The sequence below is a fragment of the Molossus molossus genome, unplaced genomic scaffold (assembly GCF_014108415.1).
Source record: "Molossus molossus isolate mMolMol1 unplaced genomic scaffold, mMolMol1.p scaffold_m16_p_14, whole genome shotgun sequence".
In the NCBI taxonomy this organism is placed as follows: domain Eukaryota; kingdom Metazoa; phylum Chordata; class Mammalia; order Chiroptera; family Molossidae; genus Molossus; species Molossus molossus.
In genome coordinates this window covers 17,254,955-17,281,624 of record NW_023425349.1, presented here as the reverse complement: position 1 = coordinate 17,281,624, position 26,670 = coordinate 17,254,955, and the positions used below count along the sequence as shown (strand labels likewise).

The 26,670-nt window shown below is 53.5% G+C and overlaps 1 protein-coding gene across 1 annotated transcript in view; it reads left to right on the top strand.

Annotated features, from left to right (window-relative positions):
- Positions 1-26,670, top strand: part of PAPPA (pappalysin 1) — a 233,634-nt gene that overhangs the window by 15,538 nt on the left and 191,426 nt on the right. Inside the window, exon 2 of the mRNA XM_036261471.1 lies at positions 16,684-17,746. Within this exon, the coding sequence (XP_036117364.1) occupies positions 16,684-17,746 (1,063 nt within the window). The remainder of the gene's footprint in view (positions 1-16,683; positions 17,747-26,670) is intronic.

Here is a 26,670-nt window from a genome sequence, read left to right as displayed (position 1 = left end):
TGTTCTGTGGGGAGAGAAAAGCAGTGCATGAAGACGGAAGATGGGAGAATGAGCAAGAGGAGAGAGAGAGGAGGGCCAGAGAGAAGAGAGGGAGAGAGAGCACGCACCTCAGCCACGCCATAGGGTCAGTTCAGGGTGTTGAAGGAGCAGGTGTACAAGGCGCGGGGAGACGTGTGTCTGGAGCTGAAGGCAGCCCAGGTCATCGTGTCTGGATTGTAGTCTAGGTGAACTGGGAAGTTAGCTAAACGTTTCCAACAGGGAAGCTGCCATACCTCGTGTAGGTTTTCCAAAGATCACTCAGACTGTGTGGAGAAGGTACGGCACGAGGACAGGAGTAGGGTCTCCATCGTACCATCGTCGTGGTGTGAAGTGATGGCTGACGTTATTATTGTTGTTACGACTTTGTGTTTTGTTTAATATCTTCACCCTCCATGTCCTTACGAATATCACTGCAGACTGGAATACCTGACTAGTACTAATATTGTAGATCAGCGGAGGGGACGGGGTTGCTTGCTCTTTGCTCTAGGAGGACTTGAAGAGATGTGTGAACCCCAAGACTTTTCGTGTAAAATGTGAGGCTGTGCACATTTCTCTGAGGAGAGGGTCCAAAGTTTTCATCAGTTCCTTAAAGGGGTCTGTGGCCCCCAAATGATGACTTAAATGCTGAAAAGCAGGGGGCACAAGAGGTCGTTTCCTGAAGCCGGTTCCCAGCTCTCAAGTGTGAGCACTGGAGGCGATCGGTGAAAATGAGAATGTTGATGTAGAATTGTCACCCCAGCCTGAGGAATTGACTTTCCCTCATCTGTACCCTGGTTGGAGTAAATAGAATTTGGGACTTTTTTCCCTCTCAGGACAAGTTAGTTTATTCCTTAGAAATATAATCTACAACTTTGTTTATTCAAACTCTGGTCTTGGAGTTTCTCTGAGCTTTAAAATAGGCAAGTTCATTTCAAATGTGGCCTGAGGTGGTCTTGACCATAATTATTTACTGTGGACTTGACCCATGAATCTATGAATCCAAATATCAATCCAGTTTGCATCCATCCAAAAATCCACCCACCTACCCTCCCTCTCTCCTTTTCTCACTCCCTTCCACTCCGTGCCCTCTCCTGCCTCCTGCCATTCTCCATCTCTCCGTCCATCCCTCCCATCCATCCATCCATCCATCCATCCCTCCCTCCCTCCCTCCCTCCCTCCCACCCTCCCTCCCTCTCTCCCTCCCTCCTATCCCTCCCTCCCATCCATCCATCCATCCATCCCTCCCTCCCATCCATCCCTCCCTCCCTCCCTCCCATCCATCCATCCATCTCCTCACCCTTCCATCACTCCATGGTCTTCATCCATGTAACCTTCCATTTACCAGGCACTATGCTAGGGCTGAGGCGAGAGTTAGAAGACTCCAGTGCTTGTTCTTATGCCACTGTGTGTTCTTGAAAAAAATCTCGTGAGAAGCCTCCCCTGGACCATTTGCTTCTACTAGAGTACTAGTGTGAAAACCCACTTCAGAAGTTGAAAACTAGTTTGAAAAAACTAAAGTGACCTGCTTGCACTGTTATGTAATTATACGTATTTACAGTATGCTTTGAGTCTGGACCCAGACCCCTGGAGGCTCCTATCATGCCAATATTTTAGTTCCAGAGCAGCTTCTGCCCTTGGGTAGCAGGAGCTGGGAGACCAATAGACACGGGAACTAGAGGCAGGACTCCGGGAGGAAGGGCAGACTTTATAACGAGAGCAGAGAAGGGCGCTCACAGTCCCTTGGCTCCTGGGACTCTCTGCCCATCACCCCCAAAGCCCTCGTATGGTGTTCCCAAGCCTCCGTGATCCATGTGTGCCCCTGGATGCATGATGTAGCCGGAAGCCCTCATGGCATGGGGTTGTTTCTGTTTCCGAAGCATTTTCGACATGTACCTATCATATTCCCACTCTCCTTGTAAAACAAGCATTTTCATTTAATACAGTGAGGTCTTTGTATTCTCAACAACAAACACATGGTCTAAGACTCGCGGACACAACCTGCCTTTTTCTCCAACACTCTCCCCCCGCCCCCCAATCTGTCCGCCCTTACAAAGGCCAGTGTCAGCAGAAATGTCTGTTTACAAACAAGGGCTCCATGCGAACAGTACCAGGAGCGCAGCCGCCCTCTCAGACGCACATGCCCCGACCCTGTCCTTGTCCTTGGGAGGCGTGTGTCTCTGGCAGCAGCTTTTCGTCCCTCCATCTGTCTGCGTGTCTGGCTTCCTCTGTCTCCCTCCACTTATTCATTGAAACCATGAAGAGCCTGGGCAGGAGAGGCTGTCAGATGCTTGGGCCTCATGGGTATCTGGAAAATAGAGGCCAGACAGGGAGTTGCTTGCAAACACCAGAACAGACCCAAACACACCCAGCCTGCAGAGTATTTGAAGCAGAAGCTGATGGAAGAAGGATTATTCACTGGGTGGGTAGACTAGTCACTCAGCAATCACGCCGCCCGAGGTCATTTCTCTAGGGTTGTCAGCAACCGAAGGGATCTTTTCACCACCACCTTGACCTTGACTCTGCTATAGCTCCCTATTACCTTTACCTGGTAATGCTAATAGTGAATGCATGTAGCACGTAACATGTGCCAGGCGACGTGCTGAGGACATGGCATGCATTCATTCTTGAATCCTCACAGTGACCTAAATAGATTCTATTAGAATCCCAGTGTTCCAGATGACAGAATTGAGGTCCAGGAAGGTTCAGTGACGTGCCCAAGGTCGCACAGCAAATAAATGGCAGTCAGTCTGCAGAGCCCAGGTTCTAGCCATCCCTTCACAACACTCTCTAGATCAGGTGACAGCACCTCAGCCGCACCTGCAGTGTCCTCTCTAACCATCGACTCCTGCCGTAACCTCCCTCGCTTCTTACATAGGTTCTCCACCTCCGCCCTGCTGACGTTTAGGAACAGGTCATTTTCGTCCCGGGAGTTTTTCCCGTGCACTGTAGGAGGTTGAGCTGCATCTCTGCCCTCTACCCCCTCGATGCCGTACCCTCTCCTCCCTCGTTTTGGTGATCAAAAATGTCTGCAGAAACATTCCGAATGTGCCCTGGTCAGGAACCACTGACTTACATGGATTCTTCTGATCAATAGAATTAGCTGGTGTTCCTACAGCAGATATTCCCACTTCCATGCTGTTTCACGGTCAGTGTCCCCTCCACCTTGCAGTGCCCCCCCATTGGTCTTCTCGAAGCCATGGCCAGAGTCGTCGGGTTTCTCCACATCCCTGATAGCCAGAGAGGAGACACTAGTCTATCTAGTTACTGATTTGCTTGCTTTTGTGCTTTTTTGTTTGTTTGTTCGTTTAAAAAATGTTGACCCATTGCAAATGTTCCATTTAAAACCCCCTAACGATTGCATAGGAGTTGTGAGTTCACAGCTCAATTCATTTCATGGATTCAGCCCCTGTTTATTGGGGTCTACCTGGGTCAGGTCCCAAGCCAAGCACTCAGAGGACGAGGTCAAAGAAAGTACAATACCTGCACCTCAAGAGTTTATGTCACAGACTGTCCGAGCTGGAAAGGAACTTAGAGATCCACTTTCCACCCTCTCCCGGGGGCGTAGATAGGGAAGCCAAGCCCCCGAAGGCAGATGATATTCCATCAAAGTCAACTCGAGACCAAGCTCAGGGCTGAGCTGAGGTCCTAGATCAGCTCAACATTCCACCTGTGGAATGATGTTAACATTCTGAAGTCCCCTTGAGCATCTAAGTACCATTTTTCATCTGGAGTCTTTAAAGAGCTCATTAGAGTTGAGTCGCAACTCACAATTTTCTAGCCAATAGTAAAACAATAGAAAACTAATATCTGAAACGTCTGTTTGCCCTCTCTCTTCAAAACGTTGCTTACCCTCCACACTCTTTGTTGTAAGTCTTAATGACCACAGATGGCCCATGAGTACTGCCCAGGGAGTCCTCAGACCGGGGTGCGGGTTCTTTGAGCTCTGTGACCCTACCCATCAGAATGCCATGAAATCCCTTGCTCATGATGGCCGCCCCCAAGGACTCTCCTCCTGAGCAAACCAGAGTCCCTGTGGCCTATGGAGTAAACCTCAGAGGCTTGGCAGGCTGTTCACAGCCCTCTGCGGTCTGGCCTCAGACAGCCAGCCTCTCTCTTTCATTCCCCTTTATTACGCTCTGGACCCTCAGTTCCACCGAAGGCAGACGTCACAGCTCTTGGCTTTGGCGCATGCTTGACCGTCACCAGGTCTTTGCCCCTCCTCCCCCACCAAATTCCCGCTCCCTGGGCACGGCTCAGTCATTCTCTCACTCAGGAGGGCTTCCCTGAGCCTTCTTCTCTGAATGGGGTCGCTCTGCTGGCTTGCACCTGTGCTGGAGCTTACTCAGCGATGCTTTATTTATTGAGACGTATAAACTCCCCAGGCCTCGCGGGGTCGGTTTCCCCAGCTGGGCAGCACCGTGCGGAGGTTTAGAATATGACTCGTCGAGGCTGATTCCTGGGTTTGAATCCTCACAGTGCTACCTCTGTCACTTGCTACCGAGTTGCTCAGGCTCGGGCTACCTGGGCTTCTCGGAGTCTCAGTTCCCTCTGTAACGGGGTGATGACCCCACGTCCTGCGTGCAGCCTTGTGCAGGTTGCCTGGCACGCGGGGGAGGCTCCGGGGCACCGGCGGCCCCGCTCTCCCCGCCCTGGAGAGTGCTTCCAGATGGCACCCGCCCTGCGGAGCCCCGAGCTGCCTGTCTGGCCACGTCCCTTGCTTATCGCCCTTTCTCATCCCTCTCCCTGAGGGGCTCACCCCTGGCTGTGTGGGCTAGGATGAGGTGACGGCAGGCTCCCCCAAGAGAGGAGCTTTTGTTTCCAGAGCTCAGCCCACACTGTCTGGGTGTGTTTCTCCATAACTCGCTGTGGGCCTGTGTCAGTTATGACATTTACATCACTTGGCTCAACCGTGTGGGAACCTTCCCAGCCCTCTGAGCGCCCAGCGTTGGTTGCAGGTGCTCAGTGCCCCTGCTGAAGCTAGTGGGTAGATGGGGACCTGGGTCCAGAGATGGACCCAAAGTCTTCTTATCCATTAGGCAGAGTTGGCGCCATGCCTGGAGTCCACAGTCCTTTTAGGGGCCCATAAAAATGGCCTGATTTCTTTTAAAACCAGAACAAAAAAGTTACTATCATAATACTATATATGTAATCATGAATCCAGCTTCCTGATTATATAAATCTTTATAGCAGTGCAATCATAAAATATAATTATCTTTATGGGGAAGGAAAAAGTAGCTAGGGCCCGTGAAAGTCACAATGAAGAGGAATTTCCCCCAAATCAAGAGTACCTTAGAGATGAGTGAAGGCAAAAGTTCATATCTTATTGGCCTCAATTTAGAAATCTTTTTCCTACCTTTTCAAAAAGAAAATCCCTAGAAGTTATTTCACTGTGGTGTTTTCCGTTCGCAGAGGAGAAGGGGGACAGAGCGAGGTGCAGCTGGCCTCGGGTCACACAGCTTAGTAGTCATGCCAGCCGTCAGCCACGTGGTGCTCTCCCGACTCCGTGTCACTTAGCACTTCACCCAACCAGGCCTAGGACCCCTGGCGCCAACCCCCACCACATGGATGGAGCAATGGAGGACCAGGGCGAGGGAGGCACTTACCCAGTGTCACGAGGATGCCCACTCCTGCCTCCAGCTGAGGCTTTTGTTCCACTATTGTAAAGATTATGTGGAAATTCAAGATCTACTAAAATCAGCCTGACCAGTGTGGCTTCGTGGTTGAGCACTGACCCCTGAATCAAGAGGTCACCAGTTCGATTCCCGATCAGAACGCAGGCCCAGGTTGTGGGCCTGATCCCCAGTGTGGGGCATGCAGGAGGCGGCCAATTGATGTTCTCTCTCATTGATGTTTGTATCTCTCTCTCCCTCCCCCTTCCTCTCTCTAAAATCAATAGAGAAAAAAAAATTAAAAAAAAAAAAAACATAATCTACTAAAATCATGTTTCCTCTCAAGCCTCAAGCCAGTGTTCCTCCCCCCTCCCCCTCCCTCCCTTCTTTCTTTCTTCTTCTTCTTTCTTTCTTTCTTTCTTTCTTTCTTCTTTCTTCTTTCTTTCTTTCTCTTTCTTTTTTTCTTTCTCCTTCCTTCCTTCCTTCCTTCCTTCCTTCCTTCCTTCCTTCCTTCCTTCCTTCCTTCCTTTCCTTTCCTTCCTTTCTTTCTTTCCTCTTTCTTCCATCCTTCCATCCATCTACCCAGCGAATGTTTGTAGAGCATTTATGTTCTAGGCACCTGTAGAAGGCTCAAATGCAAAGTGGTGAACAGACATGTATTCTTCACCTTCTTAGAGACTCATTCTCCCCATATGCATGAACAGTATCACAATTTCTTCTTCTTTTTTTAATCCTTACTGAAGGATATTTTTCTATTTATCTTCAAATAGAGTGGAAGGAGGGGGGAGAGAGAGGGAGAGAGAAACATCAATGTGAGAGGGACACATCAACTGGCTGCCTCCTGCACAAACCCGACCAGGGCAGGGGACGAACTGCAACCGAGGTATGTGCCCTTGACCAGAGTCAAACCCGCGTCTCATTGGTCCACGGGCCGACGCTCTAACCGCTGAGCCAAACCGGCCAGGGTGACAGTGTCATTTCTATTTTGCCTCCTCTAGAGAGTTCTGGGAGAAGCAAATGAATAATTAAGATACTCTGTATACTTTAAAACTTAAGTACACTTAAGAATGCTTTCTGTATTGTTATAAACAACACAGTGTATAATCAATTTGGGGAAGAATTAAAAATTGGCTATATGAAGAAGTAAATATGCAATTAGTTAAAAAATGTTTGCTTATGTTTATCCATAGAAAACATATGGCATCGGCTAAGCACTTGGCAGGGGAGTCGGGAGCTGGGTTCTAACTCTAGTTTTGCCAATTACAAAACAAGTGGCCTCTGCCAAGGAAATGCAACACTCTGAGTCTCAGCGTCCTCGCCTGTGAAAGGGGACCCACAGCACTTATATCAGAGCAGCTGTATTCATTCAGAGATGATGTCCACGGAGTTCTTGGTCCTTGTGCACGGCAGCTCTGCTTCTCCCTCAACAGGTTCCCGTGGCTCTGCACGTCATTAGAGCAGAGTAGCAATCGCAGGGATACTGTAGGAGACCAGTATGGTAACAGCAGGTCTTCCTATGTGCATAGTATCAACTCCTACTGTATGTACATTGTATCAACAGGATGACTGGCCCTAGCATTAGGGAATAGTAGGTCTCTTGCCAGAAGGCATAGCCTGTGTCTGGTTCATAGCCCGGCATCCAGCGAGGACCTGATACATGTGTTGAATGAATCGGTGAATGGATCAATGGATACATCAGGCAGGACTTGGGGGTTTTAATTTGGGGAATAGAAGAGGCAGCGATAACTCAGTCAAAAGCCTCCGACATTTTCTGGGCTGTCCAGAGATCAAGGGCACAGAATAACTCCATGGGTTCCTGAAGATCAGGTCCTGGACCACTGAGTGGAAAAGAGGGAGGAAAAGAGAGGAACCTCCAGCCCTGACAATGCCTGATTCTATAAATGATGAAGGGCAAGGGCTTGAGGCTGCTGTGAAGCCTGTGGACATCAGGATGCTCTGGTCCTCAAACATTCCTGGGAAGCAGGGTCGTTTCCCTGAGGTTTGATGACTGAGCAGAGAGAGAGTTCGGAGGTCCTGAAATGATCAAAATGACCAAAGGCAGGTTGTCTTCTCTAGGGCAGCTCCAACGCCAGCCTCACCCAGTCTGCGGGGTCAGCTCTGTGCTATGGCAGCATTCAAGAGGGGACAGCCAGGACAGAGCAGGAACCTCCTCCTCCCCCTCCCCCTCCCCCTTCTCCCCCTCCTCCTCCCCCTCCCCCTCCCTCCACTTCCCCCACCTCTCCCTCCCCCACCGCCCCCTCCCCCTCCCCCTCATCTTCCCCTCTCCTCCCTCTTTTCTCCCCCCTCTCCCTCCCCCTCCCCACCCCTCCCCCTTCTCCCCCTCCCCCTCCCCCTCCTCTTCCCCACCTCCCCCTCCCCCTCCTCCTCCTCCTCCCCCTTCCCCTCCTCTCCCCTCCCTCCCCTTCTCTCCTCCCCTTCTCCGTCCCTTCCTCCCCCCTCCTCCTCTCCCTCCCCCTCCTCCCCCTCCCCATCCTTCCCTCCTCCTTTCCCTCCCCCTCTCTTTCCCCCCTCTCCCTTCTCCTCCCCATATCTCTCCCCCTTCTCCCCCTCCCCCTCTCTTTCCCCTCCCCCTCCCTTCCCCCTCCTCCTCCTATTTCCTTCCTACTCCTCCTTTCCCAACTTTGTCTTTTTCTTCCTCTCCTCCTCCCACTTTCTCTTTTTAAGTTGATACGCACTGGTGTCATTGACAATGTGAAAAAGAGAGCAGGGAGCGTGTCTCTGTATTTCAGAGGACGTCAGAAAGGATCACGTCTAACAGCACAGAAGAAGGGGAAAACAATTGGTTCTAATTCTCAGAAAAAAGAACAGACATGTATGGTTGATATTAATAAAAAGTGTAGCTAACATTTATCACGTGCTGCGTGAATGGGTGCTTGCGTTCTCTCAGTAAATCCTCCCATGACACTGTGCACGAGGCACCGTTGTCATCAGTTTACAGGTAGGAAACTGTCCGGGAGGTGAAGGGATTTTGCCCAGGGCTCCATAGCTAACAAGCAGCAGAGCTGGGATTCCAACAGATCAGACTTCGCGGTACACACGCTTCACACTTGTTACAGTGCCAGTGACCATGTGCCAAGTCCTGGTGTGTTCATTATCTCATTAGCTCTCTGCATCTTCAGAGGTAGATAGTATCATCTGCATTCTAGAGATGACAAGACATGGAAGGTGCCTTGACTTTCTCAGTCAGGTAGCTGGTGAATGGGAGAGGCAGCATTTGAATGCGCATTTGTTGATGGATGAGACCCTGACCTTCCTGTGTCCACACAGCCTGTTCCCATCAAAGCGAAGAAAACAAACTGGAGAGTCAAGAGCCAGAGGGAAACACAGGTGAACCTTGAGCCCCCAGGAACACTTTGCCATCCGAAACACGCCATCTAGGCCTGCGGATTAATAAGGCTTGGGTTTTAGGAACCCTTAGACATGTTCTTGCGTGAAGTCGTTCACAAGGAAGTGCACATGCAGGTATCTCCCTCCTCTGGAAACCACCTAGGAGGCTTACAGGATAAGACTTTTTCGTCCTTGATGTACACGTGGGAAAACTGAGGTTCAGAGAGTCGGATGAACTCATCCAACATCTCACAGCTCGTTAAAAGGGTAAGCGGACTCGTGTAGTCAGGAAGTTCAGGTGCTGGTTCCCAACAGCGAAAAGAAGACCAGCAGAGAACAGACACATGTACCACTGTGGAGACTCTTCCTACTGCTCCACTCAGCCCCGCACACGGGGTCTGGCCGCATCGGAGACACCTGAGCTCATCTTGACCTTGTGCACTGCTCCAGAGGGTCCCTGTGGGTGCCCCAGCCTTCTCACACCAGGAGACAGGCATGTCTAGAACTCAGAAGAGTTTGGGATAAGACTCCAGCCAGGAAAGCTTTCTTTCAAGCCTCCTCCTTCCTCTGAGCCCACGCTCAGCCCTCTGAGCCATGGTGGGCCTGCAGGTGCGGATGCCAAGGAGGAGCCCCTCAGGTCCTGGGGCACCTGCCTCGTGACATCCCAGCTTCTCTGAGTGTCTGGGCTGCCGAGTCCTCCAGGGTCACTTTGGTGGTCCCCCCCTCTGACTGAAGCAAATGTGGGACCATGGGTACACTTAACCCAAATCTGTCTGTTTTAATCACTGATCTCTGGACAGATAAAAGCTTTTCCTGGGATTGCTCTCTCAAGCATTCCTCGGCAGCTTTGATAGCAGCCATTACATCACGGAAGGGAAAACAAAACACAACACAACCAGAAAAGGACCGGCGCCAACCTTCACTCTTCAGTTTTTTAGCCTCCTGGAAGAATTCAGACTGTTGACCTAAATTCCCCCCTTTCATCCCCACCTCCTCTCACCTCTGCTGGCTCCTCCCTAGGAGCGGTCCCGCAGCTAGCGGACACCCTCACATCGGAGGGCCTGAACCTGCCTTCCTCTCCTCCCTCCCCATCCTTCGCGACCCTGCATCTCCCACAGTGGGAACCGGGACTGGGATGTCTGAGGACCTGGGATCTCAGAGTCACAGGGGGTCTGAGACGAACGGACCTCTGCGGCCACCTGGTGTAACCCTCCTATCTCACAGGGTGGGGACAGGGGGGAGCCCAGAGAGGGGAGCCCCTTTCCCAGCGACACACAGCAGAGTAGCGGCAGAGCTGGCCCAAGAACCTGGACGGTGGGCTAGGAGATGTTCCCTTGGAGAAAAGCATCTGGCCTAGAGTCAGTCTGGTTGTGATTCTACCACTCTCTAGCTGGCATCTCTCGGGGCGAAATCACTTAGCTTCTCTACATCTTTCCTTCTCGGTCAAAGGAATAGCAGGACGCTCACTTCCCATGGTCACTGTGAGCACTAGGGCGTCTGTGATGAGTAGAGAGACTGCGACATAGAGACTTTCAGCAGATGTTCATTCTTATTATCATTATTTAAAACGCTACTTTGTCACAGGCAGAAATGACGTGCGTAGAGTTTAATGACGTGCGTAGAGTTTTCTCCCCTCCCACCCCCAGCTCTCCCAGTGAGAGAAAACAATAATAATGCAAACTTGATACACATTGTTACCCTTTGCTAATTGTCCTCCCTAAGCGATGCAAGCGAGTGCAATGCTATCGGAGCTGATGTTGTGTTGAGCTGAACCATCCCGGGACAACATTGTAGGGAAGAAGACACAGGATGGAGACAGAGCTGAGGCCCCACTCTTTGGTGGTCCTTCCCCAAGTCCAGCCTTTCCTAAGTGCTGTGTGACATTAGGCAGGTGACCACACCTATCTGGTGGTCAGTGTTGCCATCTGTAAATAGCCCCTATGATGCAAGGCTGCGAATAGGGTTTTATGAGACACCTGCTGAACACACAGCAGAAGCTTCAGAAACACAGCTGGAGCTGAAACACAGGAGCACCCCTTCCCCGGGAGGACCGGTTCTTGTGTGTGGCGGCCACACACGGCAACCCTTGCATCTTCCTAACACAGCCTGCTCTGCTCACAACAGGAGCAGAGGAAATCAGGCAATGGATCATGAGCAGACATGAATTCTGATCCGGGCGCGAGGCACTGGAAGACGGGGTAGATCTTAGAGGCACGTTTGTGAGAGCTGAGAAAACGTGTTGAGTGATGGTGTTCGAGTTTTCTAGAGCTGCCGGAACAAAGTCCTCCATCCAGCCTGCCTGGCTTAAACACGGAAGTCGATTTTCTCACAATTCCAGAAGCTAGGCATCCGAGATCAGGTGCCCACAGGGTTGGTTTCTTCTGATCCCTTTCTCCTTGGCTTATAGATGGCCTTGTGCACCCCTATATTCCCGTGGTCCTTATTCTGTGTGTGTCTATGCCCTGATGTTCTCTTCTTCTGAGGACACCCGTCCTATTGAATGAGGTTACACGCCAGGGACCCATTTGAGCTTGATTATCTCATTAAAGACCCTAACCCCAGCAAAGGTACTAGGGGTTAGGATCTCAACATACAAATTCTGGGGTCGCAGTTGCACCCCTAACAAAGGGGCGGGAAGATGGGAGGCAGCCGAGAGTGTGACAGCAGCCTTGAGGAAGAGGACATTCCGGAGGAGACCCTGTACGTGGGACCAGCCTGGATCGGAACCGACAGGCAAGGAGGCTGGAGACGGCAGTCCAGGTGAAGGGCACGCCCAGGGAGGCATTCCTAACTCCAGATGGACAGCAGGTCCAGGAGAAGCTGGGGTCCCCCTGAAGCGGGGTGAGCCAAGGAGAGCAGATTCGCGAAGCACTAGCTGTGAAGAGCCCTCGATCCGGGGTGATGCTCGGGCCCAGGCAGAACGACACGGACAGCAGCCCCCGGCTTGCGGTTCAGTGTCGTGCCTGGGCAGGCGCTGTGGGACTATGGAGATATGTGTGGAGGGGCCGTGCCCTCAAACAGCCCACTCGGGGCACCCCGTGCGATGACTGATGAGGAACCCGAGCCTCGGACCCCTGCAGGCCGGACTTCCCAGCCGTGCTGCCTCGGGCAGCCTCTCCCCTCCCCGGGCCTCAGTGTCCTCTGCAAAGGGGCAGTGCTGGTAGCTGGCTCGCGAGATTCCGTGAGAAAACTCATGTCGGGCACATGGTGCTTAGTTCTAAAGCAGGGGCACCTGCTCTCTGAGGAAGCCAGCGATAGAGAAGCACCCCTCCTTCCTCCCTCCTCCCTCCCTTTATTTTTTTACAAAGTCTGTGGAGCACCTGGAGGCACCAGGCTGCTGGATGCAGAGAGACCCGGATGAGGGTCGGGGTGCGGGGCCCTCGGACAGGCGGAGTGGGGGGACAGAGCTCCGGGGGCAGCGTCTTTCTCCCCGTCCAGCCCTGGCCAAGGCTTTGGGAGACGCCCAGCCTGCTGCCCCTGGCCTCACCCTCGTGTGTGCTCTCCGCCTTGGGGTGAGGGGTAGGGGCAGAGGAGATGACGCGAGGCAGCCGAGCCCCTTGGGGGGCTGTGGGGCCCTTTCACTGCAAGCCTACCTGCAGGAAGACGGGTACACAGGAACGGCAGCTGACCAGGGTCCGAGTGCCCGGGGTGGTGGCGCAGGGCGAGTCCCCTTCCTGGGCCGGGCCTCCGCCTCTGCGTCTGTGCAGCGGGCCCCGCGCCCCTCATGGGTCTGGGAGAGGCTCCCCACCTCCCGGTCTGCTCCACGTGATCACAGCCTGGAGGCAGCCCGTGCTGATCAGACGCTGTGCGCAGGATCGCCCGAGGCTCCCGGCTCGCCAGGTGGGCCTGCGTCCCCCGGGACGGCCTCAGCCCCCCACAGATGGCGCCCACTTCAGTCTCACAGCTTCTCCCCCTGCGCCTCCATCTTCCTGGAGAACCTCGGGAGAGCCAACGGGGAGGTGTCGCGGGCACACGGTGTCCTCCAGAGGACGCCGGTCCATGTCCGTGGGGGGATACGCAGGGGAAAGGGCCTAAGCACGCAGGAGTCGGCAGTGACGCGAGGTCTCGAGTCGCATCAACACATATTTTTGTCTACCTCTGCTTCCAAGGAGCCATTCCAACTGTGAACAAAAGAGCTCTTAAATGGTGGTGGGGGAGTATTTAGTCCGAACCCCTCCTTTTTCAGAGAAAGGAACGGAGGCCCCACACATGGGGGGGGGGTGGCTCGGCCCAGGCAAGTTCACCCAGCAAGTGAGTCCTCTGGCTCCACGTCCCTGGTTCTGTGCTGGTGACACTCACCCTCCACCCCAGCCCCTGAAATGTGACTGCTGTTGATGAAGCTATTTTCACAGAGAAATGAGTCCCCTTCACCCCTCTGTCCCCCACCCCTTCTCTGTTGAAGTCAGGGATTTCTTTTCGCCACTTACACGGCAGGTCAATATTTTCCCTCTGAACTTCTGAAGCGGCCGCTTCAAGGTTCTCATTTCCCTTCATGTGTTTCCTCTTGTTCCACTGAAACCCCGTCTCTGCCCTTCCTCTGCCTCCTGGGGCCCGGCCACCTCTTGGTCCTGGCTCGGCGCTCCAGTGTCGCAGTCTGGCCCTTCCTCGGGGCTTCCTTCATCTCTCAGCTGCAAACAGAGGTCCTGAGCAGGGTCCCGAGCCCCGGGAAGGTTCTGAACCGAGGGCACCCTACAGATGTGTAAACATTTTACCTAGCTAACCCTGCTAGCTGCCTTCCAAAGGCAACAGGAAAACCAAGAACTCAGAGCCCCTGGCAAAATAAAAACCTGCAGAGAGAGAGAGAGAGAGAGAGAGAGAGAGAGAGAGAGAGAGAGAGGATCCTGTTTCAGATGTTAATTTCCTCATTAGAAGAGTCCTGTTCAAGTGTAGGGGCTGGGGGTCAGCCAGGGGGAGGAGGAGAAGGTGAGGTTAGAGGTAGGGTGGGGGGCAACAAGAGTGGGGGGTCCAGGAACCATTGTCTTCCTTGTTTCCTGTAGTGGGGTAACTTGTTCCCAATCTGGAGTCAGAAGCTTGGCTTTGGAGGGGTCGGTATGGAGGTGCAGGGTCCTGCTAGCGGCTAAGCCTGCGGGGATTCGTGAGTTCTGGGTAGGGTTTCCCAGGGGACTGCAGGAGGCTTTTCTGAGCCTGTATCCTACCTGCTCTTGGCACATGGGTCAAGATGCCCTTCGGGTGCCTGCTCTCTCTGACCTTTCTGTGTTTTGCTCTTTTGTCATTTTCTGCTTTTCATCCTTGACATCACTGTCAGACCCTCGAGCATCTGAAAAATGGACTTCCGTTTGGAGAACCCCGTATGCCGAGGGCGGTTTATCGGCTGTGTCCTTTCAGTACTGAGAGCTACAGCGGTGGAGTGATGCGCCCCAGATGGGTAGCTAGTAATTGCTGTCATCAGATCACCCCAAGTCCAGAGACCCTCCTCTTCCTACCCCACCGAGAACACACTCTGTCTGCTGACTCTCTCTGTCCCTTAGCCATGGAGACATGACTTCGTGCTTTTGCTTCCATTTGTCCTTTTCTCTTCTCCCAGTAATCATTCATGTGCTCATTCACGAAACGCTAAGTGCCTACGGTAGGCAAGGCATGGAGCATGCTGCTGATGGAACAGGGACCCAAACAGGAGGCATCACTCTAAAAAAAAATCCAGTTTGGAGTGGGAAAGGCTGTGGTAAGAAGACTCTAAAACCAGAAAGCAACTGTCTCGTTTTCTAAAAGTAAAATGAGTCCAGAGAAAAGAACAATCATTCCTTATAGGGTTATCAGGGAGAGCTTCTTGGAAGAGGTGGCTTTTGTGTTTTAGCCATTAGGAAACAGAAGCACAGGAAAGCAGTCTTACACCAAGCATGAGAGGGGCTCTCCATTCAGGGTCCTTCTTCACCAGGTGGAGAACCAAGACCAGAAGAGATACTTGGGGCTTCACCAAGGTTGCTCAGCCTGGAGGAACAGGTTGAGGTTGGGAGGACACTCTGACTGTTGGGGAGAGAGTGGGAGGAGAGGTGTAGGTGGATGCCTGACGCCGAAACTGCCATCCCCGTCAGCTGCTAATGGAGACATTTACACAAATTCTAAGGCCCCAGTTGCACAGAGGAGTAAAGGCTGTGTGGGCCGCCTCTTGGTTTTTTGGGAAGCTCTCTGTGCTGTCTGAGCGCTAACGGCAGACGCACTGCAAGGTACGGTGACCGCGGTGAGTCTCTGCTGCCAGCCAGCGGGGCCTGTCCTTCTAAATGAGCATCTTTTATTCATCCTCATATCCCTCTCTTTCTCCTCCCACCTGGCCCCATGCAGCATCTGACACTTAGAATACACTCTTAATTAGAAAGTCCTCTTCCCCGTCCAGCAGCCTGTCTGTGCCAAGGACACTGGATCTATTCCAGAAAGGCTGGGGAAAGGGAGTTGGTGAGTGTAAAGATAATTAGATCCAGAGAGAATCTGTTAAGTGACTTCCTGGGGTTCCCACAGTGAGTCTAGAGATGTGTGGCTTAAAATGTTCCCAAACACCCAAGTGAAACCGGTGACATCCCCAGGCAGATGGTGCGGCCCAGATCCCTGGCGGCATTGACGAGGGAGAAGGAGATGCTATTGTGTTAATGCAAAGGACAGTGAATTCCGGGGTCAGATGGATCCAGTGTCCACTCACCAACCAGTTGGCCTTAAGCTTATCTCTTTACCTTGTTTAGTTCCACTTCCTCCTCAGTTACCTGAATGTCACCACCTTGGGAGTGTTACCTAGATCAAATGAAGTAATGCGTGCATAGACCTTAGCACAATGCCTGACCTGCCTGCAAGGCTTGGTGGATTTTACTTCTTATTAACCATTATGTAGGAGTCCCCAACATCTGCCTATGTTAAGAGGCTGCTCATTGTTCTGTATTTAAACATTAACTTTAGTGTTAGAGAAAAAGAAGCCGAGTTGAATCTCAGGAAATGTGTCCGTGCCTCTGGCTGACCTGGCAGGTGCCCTCCATTCTCTGGGTCTCTGGTGAAGAAGTTGATCCCCAAGAAGCTTGCCAGCTCCAGGGTCCCTGCCTTTCTTTGGGAACAGGCGTCAGAGCTCCTGTGGGAGGCAGAAACGATGTCCTTGTCCCCGCTTCTTCAGGCCAGCTGTCCTGGAGGTTCACCACCACTGAGCACTGGGCTGCTGCTCATGTCTGATGTACACTCAGGAGTCATGGTGACCCTGTGAGGAGCCATCCCACTAAATGGACACCTTCTGTTCATTATCTCCCTGTTCCTCTTCTTACCGCCTGTATCATCGTCCACTTAAAATACCTCTTACTTAGAAGGTCCTCCTCCCCATCCAACAGCTCGGCAAAGTCAAAGGCGTCCAGGTCCGAATGATCATTATTGGTGATGGCGTCATTGTTCTCTTTAGCTCTGGTACCCAGTCTTCAATCAGAAATGGCTCTTTGTACATTTCCTATGCAAAACCAATAACAGGGAAACTGCTTGGGGTGCTGATGGTGAGAACTCCCCCAACCCAACTCACCTGTCCCTCCCAGTTTCTGTGGTCCTTGCCTTGCCCGCGGGGGGATCCCAGGGGCTCCTAGAGTAACTGCCTGGACCCCACAGAGCACAATTTGAAGACCATTGGTCTAGGACACCCTGATATAAATTTTACCAGAAAGAAATAACTTACCCCCCCCCTTTATTTTCATCCTTTATTTATTCATCTTTCTTTTTTGGGGCCACATAGGGCTATATGACAAGTGTTCTTATACCTCACGTGACCGAGGATGGGTCGTGGGCATTCACACCGTCAGTGACCAAGGCAACAGAGACCCACGCTACTTTTTCTCCTTGAAGACGGACCGGGCCCGGCAAGCGACCACCATCAATGCCCACCAAAGCTACCTCCCGGGCCAGTGGGTATTTCTAGCTGCCACCTACGATGGGCGGCTGATGAAGCTGTATGTGAACGGTGCCCAGGTGGCAACCTCTGGGGAGCAGGTGGGTGGCATATTCAGCCCGCTGACCCAGAAGTGTAAAGTGCTCATGCTGGGGGGCAGCACGCTGAATCACAACTACCGGGGCTACATTGAGCGCTTCAGTCTGTGGAAAGTGGCCAGGACTCAGCGGGAGGTGCTGCTGGACATGGAGACCCATGGCCTCCACACCCCTCTACCTCAGCTCCTTCTGCAGGAGAACTGGGACAATGTGAAGCGCACCTGGTCCCCCATGAAGGACGGCAACAGCCCCCAGGTAGAGTTCAGCGGCGCCCACAGCTTCCTGCTGGACACGAGCCTGGAGCCCCCTCTGTGCGGGCAGACCCTGTGCGACAACGCAGAGGTCATCGCCAGCTACAACGAGCTCCCGCGATTCCGCCGGCCCAAGGTGGTGCGCTACCGCGTGGTCAACCTCCGTGACGATGGCCACGAGAACCCCACCGTGAGCCGCCAGCAGATCGACCTCCAGCACCGGCAGCTGGCCGAGGCCTTCCAACACTACAACATCTCCTGGGAGCTCGAGGTGCTGGAGGTGAGCAACTCCTCCCTGCGCCACCGCCTCATCCTGGCCAACTGTGACATCAGCAAGATCGGGGACGAGAACTGCGACCCCGAATGCAACCACACGCTGACCGGCCATGACGGCGGGGATTGCCGCCACCTGCGCCACCCTGCCTTCATGAAGAAGCAGCAGAATGGGGTGTGTGACATGGATTGCAACTACGAGCGGTTCAACTTCGACGGCGGAGAGTGCTGTGACCCCGACATCACCGACGTCACCAAGACCTGCTTCGATCCCGACTCTCCACACAGGTAAGGCCCGCTGGGCAGACGATGCCCCGCTGGGAGCTGAGCTTCCCCCTTGTATAGGCAAGTCCCCCGAGGCCCCTAGACGGCACAGGAAGTCTCCAGCCCACACGGCAGCTTCGTGACTGACACCGGGCTGTTACTCAAGGGATCACGGGGACCAAAACGAGCACAGTCATTACAAAAACATTGGTCGGCTGCCTACTCTGGGATAAGAAGGAGAACTCAGCACCCGGCCTTCTCAGAGAGCTCCGAGTCTAGATTGGGTGCCACGAGCCAGGAGCGCGTGGCTGTTGAAACGTACGAGGCTGAGTGGCTGGAGTTGTGCTGTCCGGTAGGTGGTCCCCAGCCCCTTGTGACTCGTTACTGGTAAATTACATGATGAGATAGAAGGTACAATTCAGTTCTTAGCCACCCTATCCGCATGTCAGGTACACCAGAGCTGCCTGGGTGAGGGGCTCCCGTACCGGGCAGGGCAGCGTGGTCTGTTGGCCAGTGCGTGTGAAGCTGGGGTCAGCCGGGGTCAGATACCCTGGGTTCAAATCTCAGTGACACTAGTTCCTCACGTGACTTGTGAAAGCTGTGGGGATAATCATGGTGCCCACTCTGTTGAGCTGCTCTGAGGATTGAGAGAGGGCATACCGGGGTGGGCAAAGGTGGGCTTACAGTTGTTTGCATGGAAAAAGACATGCAGGTTATGGTTATAATAATACAGGAGTAAACTGTGTCCTTCTGCCCACCCCTGTGTGAAGCACCGTCTCTCTCATCGTGGCTAGCAGGTCACATACTCAGTCAACTCTCCATCCTTGGACTTGTCGTTATTTGTGTAATGAAGGGTAGCACGGGAGAGAGCAACCGGAGGTCACAGGGAGACTGACTTGCGTGTCCAGGGGAGGGTTAGATACAACTTGGACATCAGAGCCCAGGTCGGGGGAGAAGGGAGGACACTTGAGACAGAGGAACTTCACGTGCTGCTGAGAGGAGGGTAGAAAGGAAGGTCTTCTGTCTGATGCCCCCCTCAACCTCTGTCTTATGCTATCAACTCTGACCAGGAACCCCAAGGAAAAACCCAAAGGTGAACCCATGGGTGATTTATAGTCAACGTGAGGCCGGGAAGAACCAGTTGCAAGCCAGAGAAACAGTCAGCATCCACTTTCCGGATGTCCCGGTTTCACGCTGAACTTTCCCGTTCTGTCCGCAGGCAGGACTCTGGACCTGCTCTAGCCCCAGCGCGTTTGCAGACCTCTGCAGGTTTCCTGCTGACTCTTCTCTTTCCGCCTCTCTCGAAAGAGCCAGGGCCTCCCATGTGCAGACAGAACACCTATGTGCAGAGGAACGGCCGTGCCTGGCTGCAGGCCAGAAAACACGTGAGCTCAGCCTCCTGGCACCAGGCAGGCCCTGGACTCTCACCTTGGCTCAGACACATGAGCAGCCCATGCGGGAAGAAGCCTTGGTGTGTGGCCAGTTCCTTCCAGGTCACGATGTCCTTTCATCTCTGCTCTCAGATGGGCTTTGACAGAATTTGGCAAGAAAGACGAGACAGAGATTAGCATTTGCGTTTGATGGACAGGGAAACAGAGGAACTTCAAGAGTGCAATGACTCGGCCAAGGTCATGGGTCAGGAAAGTCATTTGGTGAAGTCACACACGCAGCTCTTCCCAGATGAATGCAGTGTGTTCTCTGCTGAGCTAGACTCCCAGGAGTTACCAGTGTGCCAGGCACAGTGGGCTTGGGGGAGGGCGGAGGGCCAGGAAGAGCTACAAGTCATTCATTCATTCACTCACTCATTCATCCAATCATCCATTCATCTACCACATATTTGTTTTGCTCCTACCAAGTGCCAGAAATGTGGGTACCCTGAACCCTTTTTGGCGGAAGGAAATCCAGGATTCAGAATGATGAGGGGATTTACTCAAGTTCACTCAGCTAATACATGGAGAGGTTGAATTTGAACTCAGGTCTGTGGACTTCTGAGCTCCCACGGCAGGGGTATTTTTAAGTTCAAGGAACAATAGGGGGCAGAGTTAAGGGACAGGGTTGACAGGCAGGGCGGCTCCACCACAGCCTCCAGAGAAAGCTGCTGAGTGTGACCGGGTCGGGCCCCAGGCGGCCGGCCTTTGTGGTGGGCACACTGTGCCGGTGCGGAGGGCTGCGGGGCCCGGTCCCTACACCTCCCAGTCAGCAGACAGCTGCGGGCTCCCGCGGCCGGCCTCCTTTCTGCGTCCTGGGGCTGCGTGCCCAGTGTCTGCGAGCGGCCCTGGGCCAGCCCTGTGACCGCTCACGCCAGGGCCTGTTTGCTGGCCGGGGAAGTCGGGTGTCCCGGGTGAGCCCCACCGGGCCACACGTTACCTCCTGACGGGGTTGGGGGGACACCGTCCTGGCCGAGTCAGCTCTCCTGTGTGCAGAGAGACACCTGTGGAGTTGGTAGAGAAATGTTCACTCTGTGACTTTAAAAAGGGAGAGAGGAAGAGGGAGGAAGGAGTGAACGAAGGAAGGGAGACAGGAGCCCGTGAGAGTGGGGATTAGAGTGATATTGTCCGTCGTCCGGGTGATTTTCGATGAAGAACTGAACTTAATTCTTACCCAAGGGGATTTCTCCACCACCCCCTCCAATATTGAAATTACGACTTCTCTTTTAAAATTTATCTTTATTGTTGAAAGTATTACAGATGTCCCCCCTCTTCCCCCATTGACTCCCTCCACCCGGTGCCCATCCCCCAGCCCCCAGCCCCCAGCCTGGCCTTCACCGCACTACCGTCTGTGTTCATGGGAAGTACACAGATGCATGTAGCTCCTTTGCTTCTTCTCTTCCCACCACCCCTGTCCCTCTGAGATTCTGAGGTTCGTTGGTCCCTACAGTGAAGAACCAGGTTTTATTTTTTCTCTATGTTACCAATACCTTTGTAGTATACGGCAAAAAAAAAAAAAAAAAAAAAAATGATATAAAATGAAACGACACAAGAGTAGTGAGAAAGTGTCCCAGTTCCACAGAAGTTCCTAAAGTCTCCGTCCTCATGTCCGTACGCACTGTGTGGTAGATGAGGAAGAAATAGTTGGGACAGTGCCTACTTTGAGTAGCCCTGATGAAAATCCATCATTCTGACAATTTATAGTGGTTCCCTGGAGTAAAACAAGAGCCGCCCGTGATGCAGCTGGGCAGATTGGCAGACTCCATCCGAGAAGTACCATTTCTTTCAACACATTTGAACTCATTTGTTATCTAACTGTTCTTGGGCCGCTGCCGTCCGTGTTCCCAAGCGTTCTCCGATGTTACAGGACAGTCTCCAGGCGGGCAGATCTGGGGCTGCAGACCCAGACTCATCCTCGGAGATCATCGGTCCGAACCCCTCACCCTGCACTGAGGGAAACTGAGGCCACACTCACGCACCCCTTGTGGTCACACTGGGGTGAAGGGGCTCTAGATCCCTGCACCCTGGTTGTCTGCCATGCACAGCGCTGCCCTGACGTCCTTACGGGCTACAGATACCTGCCCCTCACCTTTGGTTCTCACTCTCTTTTGTTTCCCCAGCTGTCCTGGAGAGCTCGGGGTTAGGAAGGGCTGAGGGAGGGAGTGTGGGAGACCAGATAGTGGGCCCCTCAGCACTATGAGAGCTCCCCCACACCAGCAGTGAGTGTTCCTTAGTAGCTCCGATGGCAGCCCGTGGAGGATGAGCACAAAGGAGGGGATTGGACAGCGAGGGGCCAGGAGCCGTCGTACAACCATTTCAAGGCTTTTGGCCTTGACGGGGAAATTCACACAAGGCCGTGACCACAGGGCCATGACACATGCATTTCAAGCCTCACAAGGCCTGACCCACGGACAAGAGAGCAGAATCGTTCTGTGTGGTTTAAGCCATGGCTGGTACCAGAGGGTTGCAATGATGAGTCAGCGTTGAACTGAGTAACAGATAATGCCATCCCTGATGAGAATGGTCCTTCCAGGGGAGTGATTCTCTGCAGGTGAGTGAGCTCCCCGTCACCTGAAGCATGCAAGTGAGGCTGGAGCCAGGATTACGGCAACTGGTGGAGAAGCCTTAATGATCCCAGGGTTGATTACTACACAGCCCAACTTTTTGCATATATCTTATCCCAAATCATTTTAGGGAACCAAGTGGTGACTGTTTCTGCCCTCTAAACAGGCATTTATTGGGCCCGTCTACCTCTGCCAGCCTCTCTGCTATGCCCTGGGCCTGCTGGGCATGAGTGTGATCCATTCCTCACCACTGAGGGGCTTCCACTTTAGTGGGGGACTTGTATTCACACATAAGACAGTCTGGTCTGTAGTTTTCATGACAGACAGGGGGGCCGGAGACGCTGGAGGCTGAGCTCGCGTGTGTCTAGGGAGAACAGGCGGCTGGGCTGGGGCGGGCCTCACTGAGCAGGCGTGCGGGAGAGGTGGAGATGCGTCTGTATCCGTCAGGGTCCGGGCAGGAAGCAGATGGTGCATTCAGACAGAATAATTAAGGAGAGCTGAAGGAGGGGCTGCTTTGAAGGACAGGCTGTTGGCTACTGTGTCGGCAGGGTTTGGGACAACGACAAGGCCAGGGTCAGCAACCATGGGGGCTATTTCCATCCTTGGCCCGTAGGGTCGAGGGGAGGGAGCAGCCATGGGACCCAGACGGAGCGGCTGTGTGGGGCCGGCTTTGTGGCTCCCAGCAGGGAGGGGTGGCCAGCCTGCAGCACTCTGGTCAGGAGGGAGTCGGAAGTGTAAATTCTACATACCCTTTTCCTCTACCTTCCATTAGGGGACCAGACTGGATCTCCAGGCAAAGGAACTTGTTGATGCAACCCAAAGAGACCAGCCCCTGAGGGCGCAGGGCAGGGTGGCAAGGGCTGGGTAGAGGATGTGGATGAGCGGACAGAAATTGCCTGGCGCCCCGAGAAGCCCAGGCCAGGCAGAAGGTACAGCATGAGCAAGGGGGAGGGGGAGGCATTGGGTGAGGAGGGACTCGGAGAATAAGGCGTCATCCAGGGTGGCTGGGATCCAGACCAGAAGCAGAGAAGGGTGCAGTTCATCTCGTGGAAGACTCGACTGTCAGCTGAATCCTTCCTCCTGCCTCTGTCCCTTTCTTTATTTCCTTCTTTCCTTCCTTTCTTCCTTCATTTTCTTCTTCTCTATTTCCTTCTTCCCTCCCTCCCTTTCTTTCTTCTTTTCTTCTCTCAATACGTATGTGTTGAATGCTCCCTCTGCGCGTGCCCAGGCCCTGCCCTGTGGGAGCTCAGCCCCTGTGGACGGGACAGGCAGGTAAAGGTACCATTGCCATCACTGGGCTGACAGAAGGACCCCGGCGTCAGCGGGAGGACACGATTTCTGTGAGGCTGGTTGGTTAGAAAATGACGTTCTGCTGGAATTGGCATCATCGACTGGGGGGGAAACGCGCCAGGTAGGCAGAGTTCCTCTGCACCCAGTACAGATGTCCGCAAACAAGTCAGAATGCTCTTCACGTGCCTTTTTACACATGAAGGGGAGACGCTGGCTGTTCATAGAAATGCCCAGTAGCAGGAGTGCCAGGGGCAGTTGGCACACAGAGCTTCGTGCATCCCACTTTGAGAGGAAAAAGCAACAAACCCACCGAGTTCCTCTTTGGACCCCTCCAGCCTGCAGCTCCTGCACTGTCGGGTGAACTTCACCTTTGTCCATGAATATCTATTCATGTGACATAGGGCACATGGAAAAAAAGAAGCTTCCCGTAGGTACTGTTGACTGATAGGGAAACATATTGTCTTCTCTTTATTATTATTTTTAATGGAACGAGGACATTCCCTGGGGCCATGTTATTGCATTTCGGACCCAAGTTGGCATTGCTGGAAGTCTTGGGAAGGGTATAGTCAGCCCCGAGGCAGCCTCCCTGACCCCTCTGCTGGTCGCTGCAGACCCGCAGCCTCCCCCAGGCCCTTCATCAGAGGCCATTCAACGGTTCGTCCTCACTCACCGAGTCTCACTTCTTTGCTGAGATGATTACATGGAATATACACTTTCTTCTCCCAAGTTCTCGCCAAATCTGGAAAAGTTGCATGGGATCAGGGGCTCTCTGAGCTGAAGGCCCAGCCCCCTCTTGCGATAGATGGGGGGACTGAGCACCCAAGAGGGGCAGCGCTGACCGAGGCCTCACGGAGAGAGTGCCCCAAGCTGAGACCGAGGCCCGAGCTCATCTCGTCCCGGGGCGTCTCAGCCCCTACATCGTCTGGGGTCTTAGAAGCTGGCAGTCGGGAACTAGGAAGAATTCTCGTTGGCGTGGTCACGTTCTTACCCATCGTCCATATTTCCTTAAGACACTTTAGTAAACAAGGCACAGTGATGAATGCCCTGGGAACCCAAGATGCCATCTCTGCCCTGAAAGAGCTTGTTCGCTGCGGGGTACTGACCTTTTGATACAGTCGTTCAAGAGATGGCAGGAAGGCTGATGGTTACTCCCCAGTTGAACCGCACAGACGACAAGGCTTCCGTGCGCTCTGAGAGCAGGCAGGCTCCCGGGCTCGCAGAAGTCGGTAGAGACAGAAACGAGGCGGCTGAGAGCAAAGGGCCCGAGGTGGGAAGGTGCGGGGAGGGACGTCAGGCAGGTAGATGCCACGATTCGTTCTCCAGGTTGGAGAACCGGAGGAATCAGAAAGAAAAAAATCGGGGGAAGTGGATTCTCGCCCTGGCTCGGCAGCCCCTTAGCTGTGCCATCGCGGGCAAGTCTCTGAATCTCTGTGCCCCCATTTCTACCTCTAGCAAAAGGCAAGAATCACAATATCCGACTGCCTGTCATACGGCTGCCGTGAGCGTCACACAGAATAACGTCCTGGGAAGAGTTAGCCAGTGTGTGGATGAAAGAGGGCATTGTTATTTTTTCAGCAACTTTTCTCATTCTTTTCCAGTCATCGTGTAAGAGGAGTTGCTTGGAGTTTTATCATCAGAATAGCAGAGCTGATCGAACGTGACGGGGACTCGTTCAAGCAGTTAGGTCTGGTGTAGGGGGCAGTGATACGTGCTGGATATTGACCAGGGTTCGAATCTTGCTTCCGCTCGACTTCATTTGCTGTCTGTCTGGCCTTGGCCCGCTTCTTAGTGAGAGGCGCTGGTTTGTTATGCGTTAAAAGCCGGTGAGGAAAGCTGTCCTGGGACATGTCAGGGAAGTTGAGTGGAGTCGTTGGTGTGAAGCACATAGTAGGTGCTGGGGAGGGGTCTCCCCCCCCCCCCTTCTAGCCAGCACACACGATTCCTCCCTGCTGGCGTCGGTTTTCGGAGACACCTTCCGGCAGCCTCATAAAGCAAGCCTGAATGGAACCGGAAGGCACACGGAGAGCATTTACCCAGATGACTTTCATTCTTAAAATACTCACTCTTTCTTTTCAGGACTGTCCACAGAGCTGATGTTTCTAGATAAAGACCACATAAGTCATATCAAGCTCGTGGAGCTAGCCGGCTAGTTTACCTTGAGAACGACCCGCCCGTCCGAATGTGTTAGGGGATGCATTTCCACATGGACTGGTCCCAGGCAGCTTTGGGGCCAGTGCTAGTGGGCTGACGTCCCAGCCTGGTTGACGTTCCCAGATTCCCCGACCATCTCCAGCCCAGCCATCTGCCCGGCCAAACACACACTCAGGCCACTTGTACACATGCTCTCGTTTTCTCTGGCTCTTCTGGGCTTCCCTCGTGCTGATCGGAGCAGAGTCCCATCTGTGACCCCGGTGCCTTAGTGACACTGGAGTGAGAGCAGAATGGAGGGGTGAATGGAGAGCAAGGGGAGAACTGCGTGTGGCCCCTAAAGGTGAGGCTAACGCGGTGCTCAGAGCAGTGACCCGTGAGCAGCTGCGGAGGACCCGTGGTCTAGCAGACACAGAAGACGGCTGGCCTGGAGCCATGGAGAGCATGGTTGAATCAAGCCCCTTCCCGTTTCTGTGACCTTAACAAGACCCTTTATCAAAGACGCTGTTGCCTCCTCTCTAAAATTGGGGTGAAAGCAACCTATTGGGGGCTTTAGAGCATTCAGTGAAATAACATACAGTCAGCCCTTCAGAGCAGCGCCTGACACTTAGTGAACTCTCAAAATAACAGTGGTGGTTAGTTTGGGGATTTTCCATCTCCGGGAAATCTCCTGACCTCTTACATACATCTCTCTTAGTTTCCAGGCCCCCTCAAGCCGGAGCCCCCTCACCAGGACCTTGGGTCTGGTGCGGGAGTCGGGAAGACCTAATCACACCTTTCCACCAAGGGCCCCTTCTACTTTGGGTCCTGGCAAATTCCATCTTCAAAAGAGTTGCTTTCCTCCCAAAACCTCTGCACCTAGTGAATGCGGATATATCCATTTTCTCAAGAGATAAACAGCACAGCACACTAAAAGGCACGGCTGGGATCTCGGGCTCGGGCTCACGGAGTAATCGCACACGTCCCGGGGAAGGAGGGTGCCCCAACCCACTCAGGACCACATTGAGCAGTGTGAGAGGTGGGGCCCCCTCCGGGCCTGGGGGCTCTTGCTGCAGCGCACTCTGTCTCTGAGTTTACGGAGGCAAGTTGGAATCCTTTCTTGGGGACACACCAGGGAGGCCCCCCAGCTTGCCAGGACCTGAGGTGGCTCCCCCTCTCAGCCCTTTTCTAGGTGCGTATTTCCATGTCTGGTTCCCGGCCGGATGGGAGCACTCGGCACCCTTTGGAGGGCCTCCGGGGGAGGCCGTTGGGTTTTTCCACCCCGGGTTCGGCGTAGTCAGCACTCTGGCTCTCTGTCCATCCACTGGTGACACTGACCACTCATGACAGCCGCCGCGCTCGGTCAGACGCCCTTCCAGGTTGAGAACAAAGTGGGGAGGGGCTGGAGAGGGAGAGTGGAGAGGACAGATAGCAGGACCTTTGTTTCCATGAACCACAGTCCCCTGCATTGATCACAGCTCAGCTTGTACCTTCAGAACTCACAGCGGCGGGTGTTCCACCTGCTGAGAGGGAGCCACCC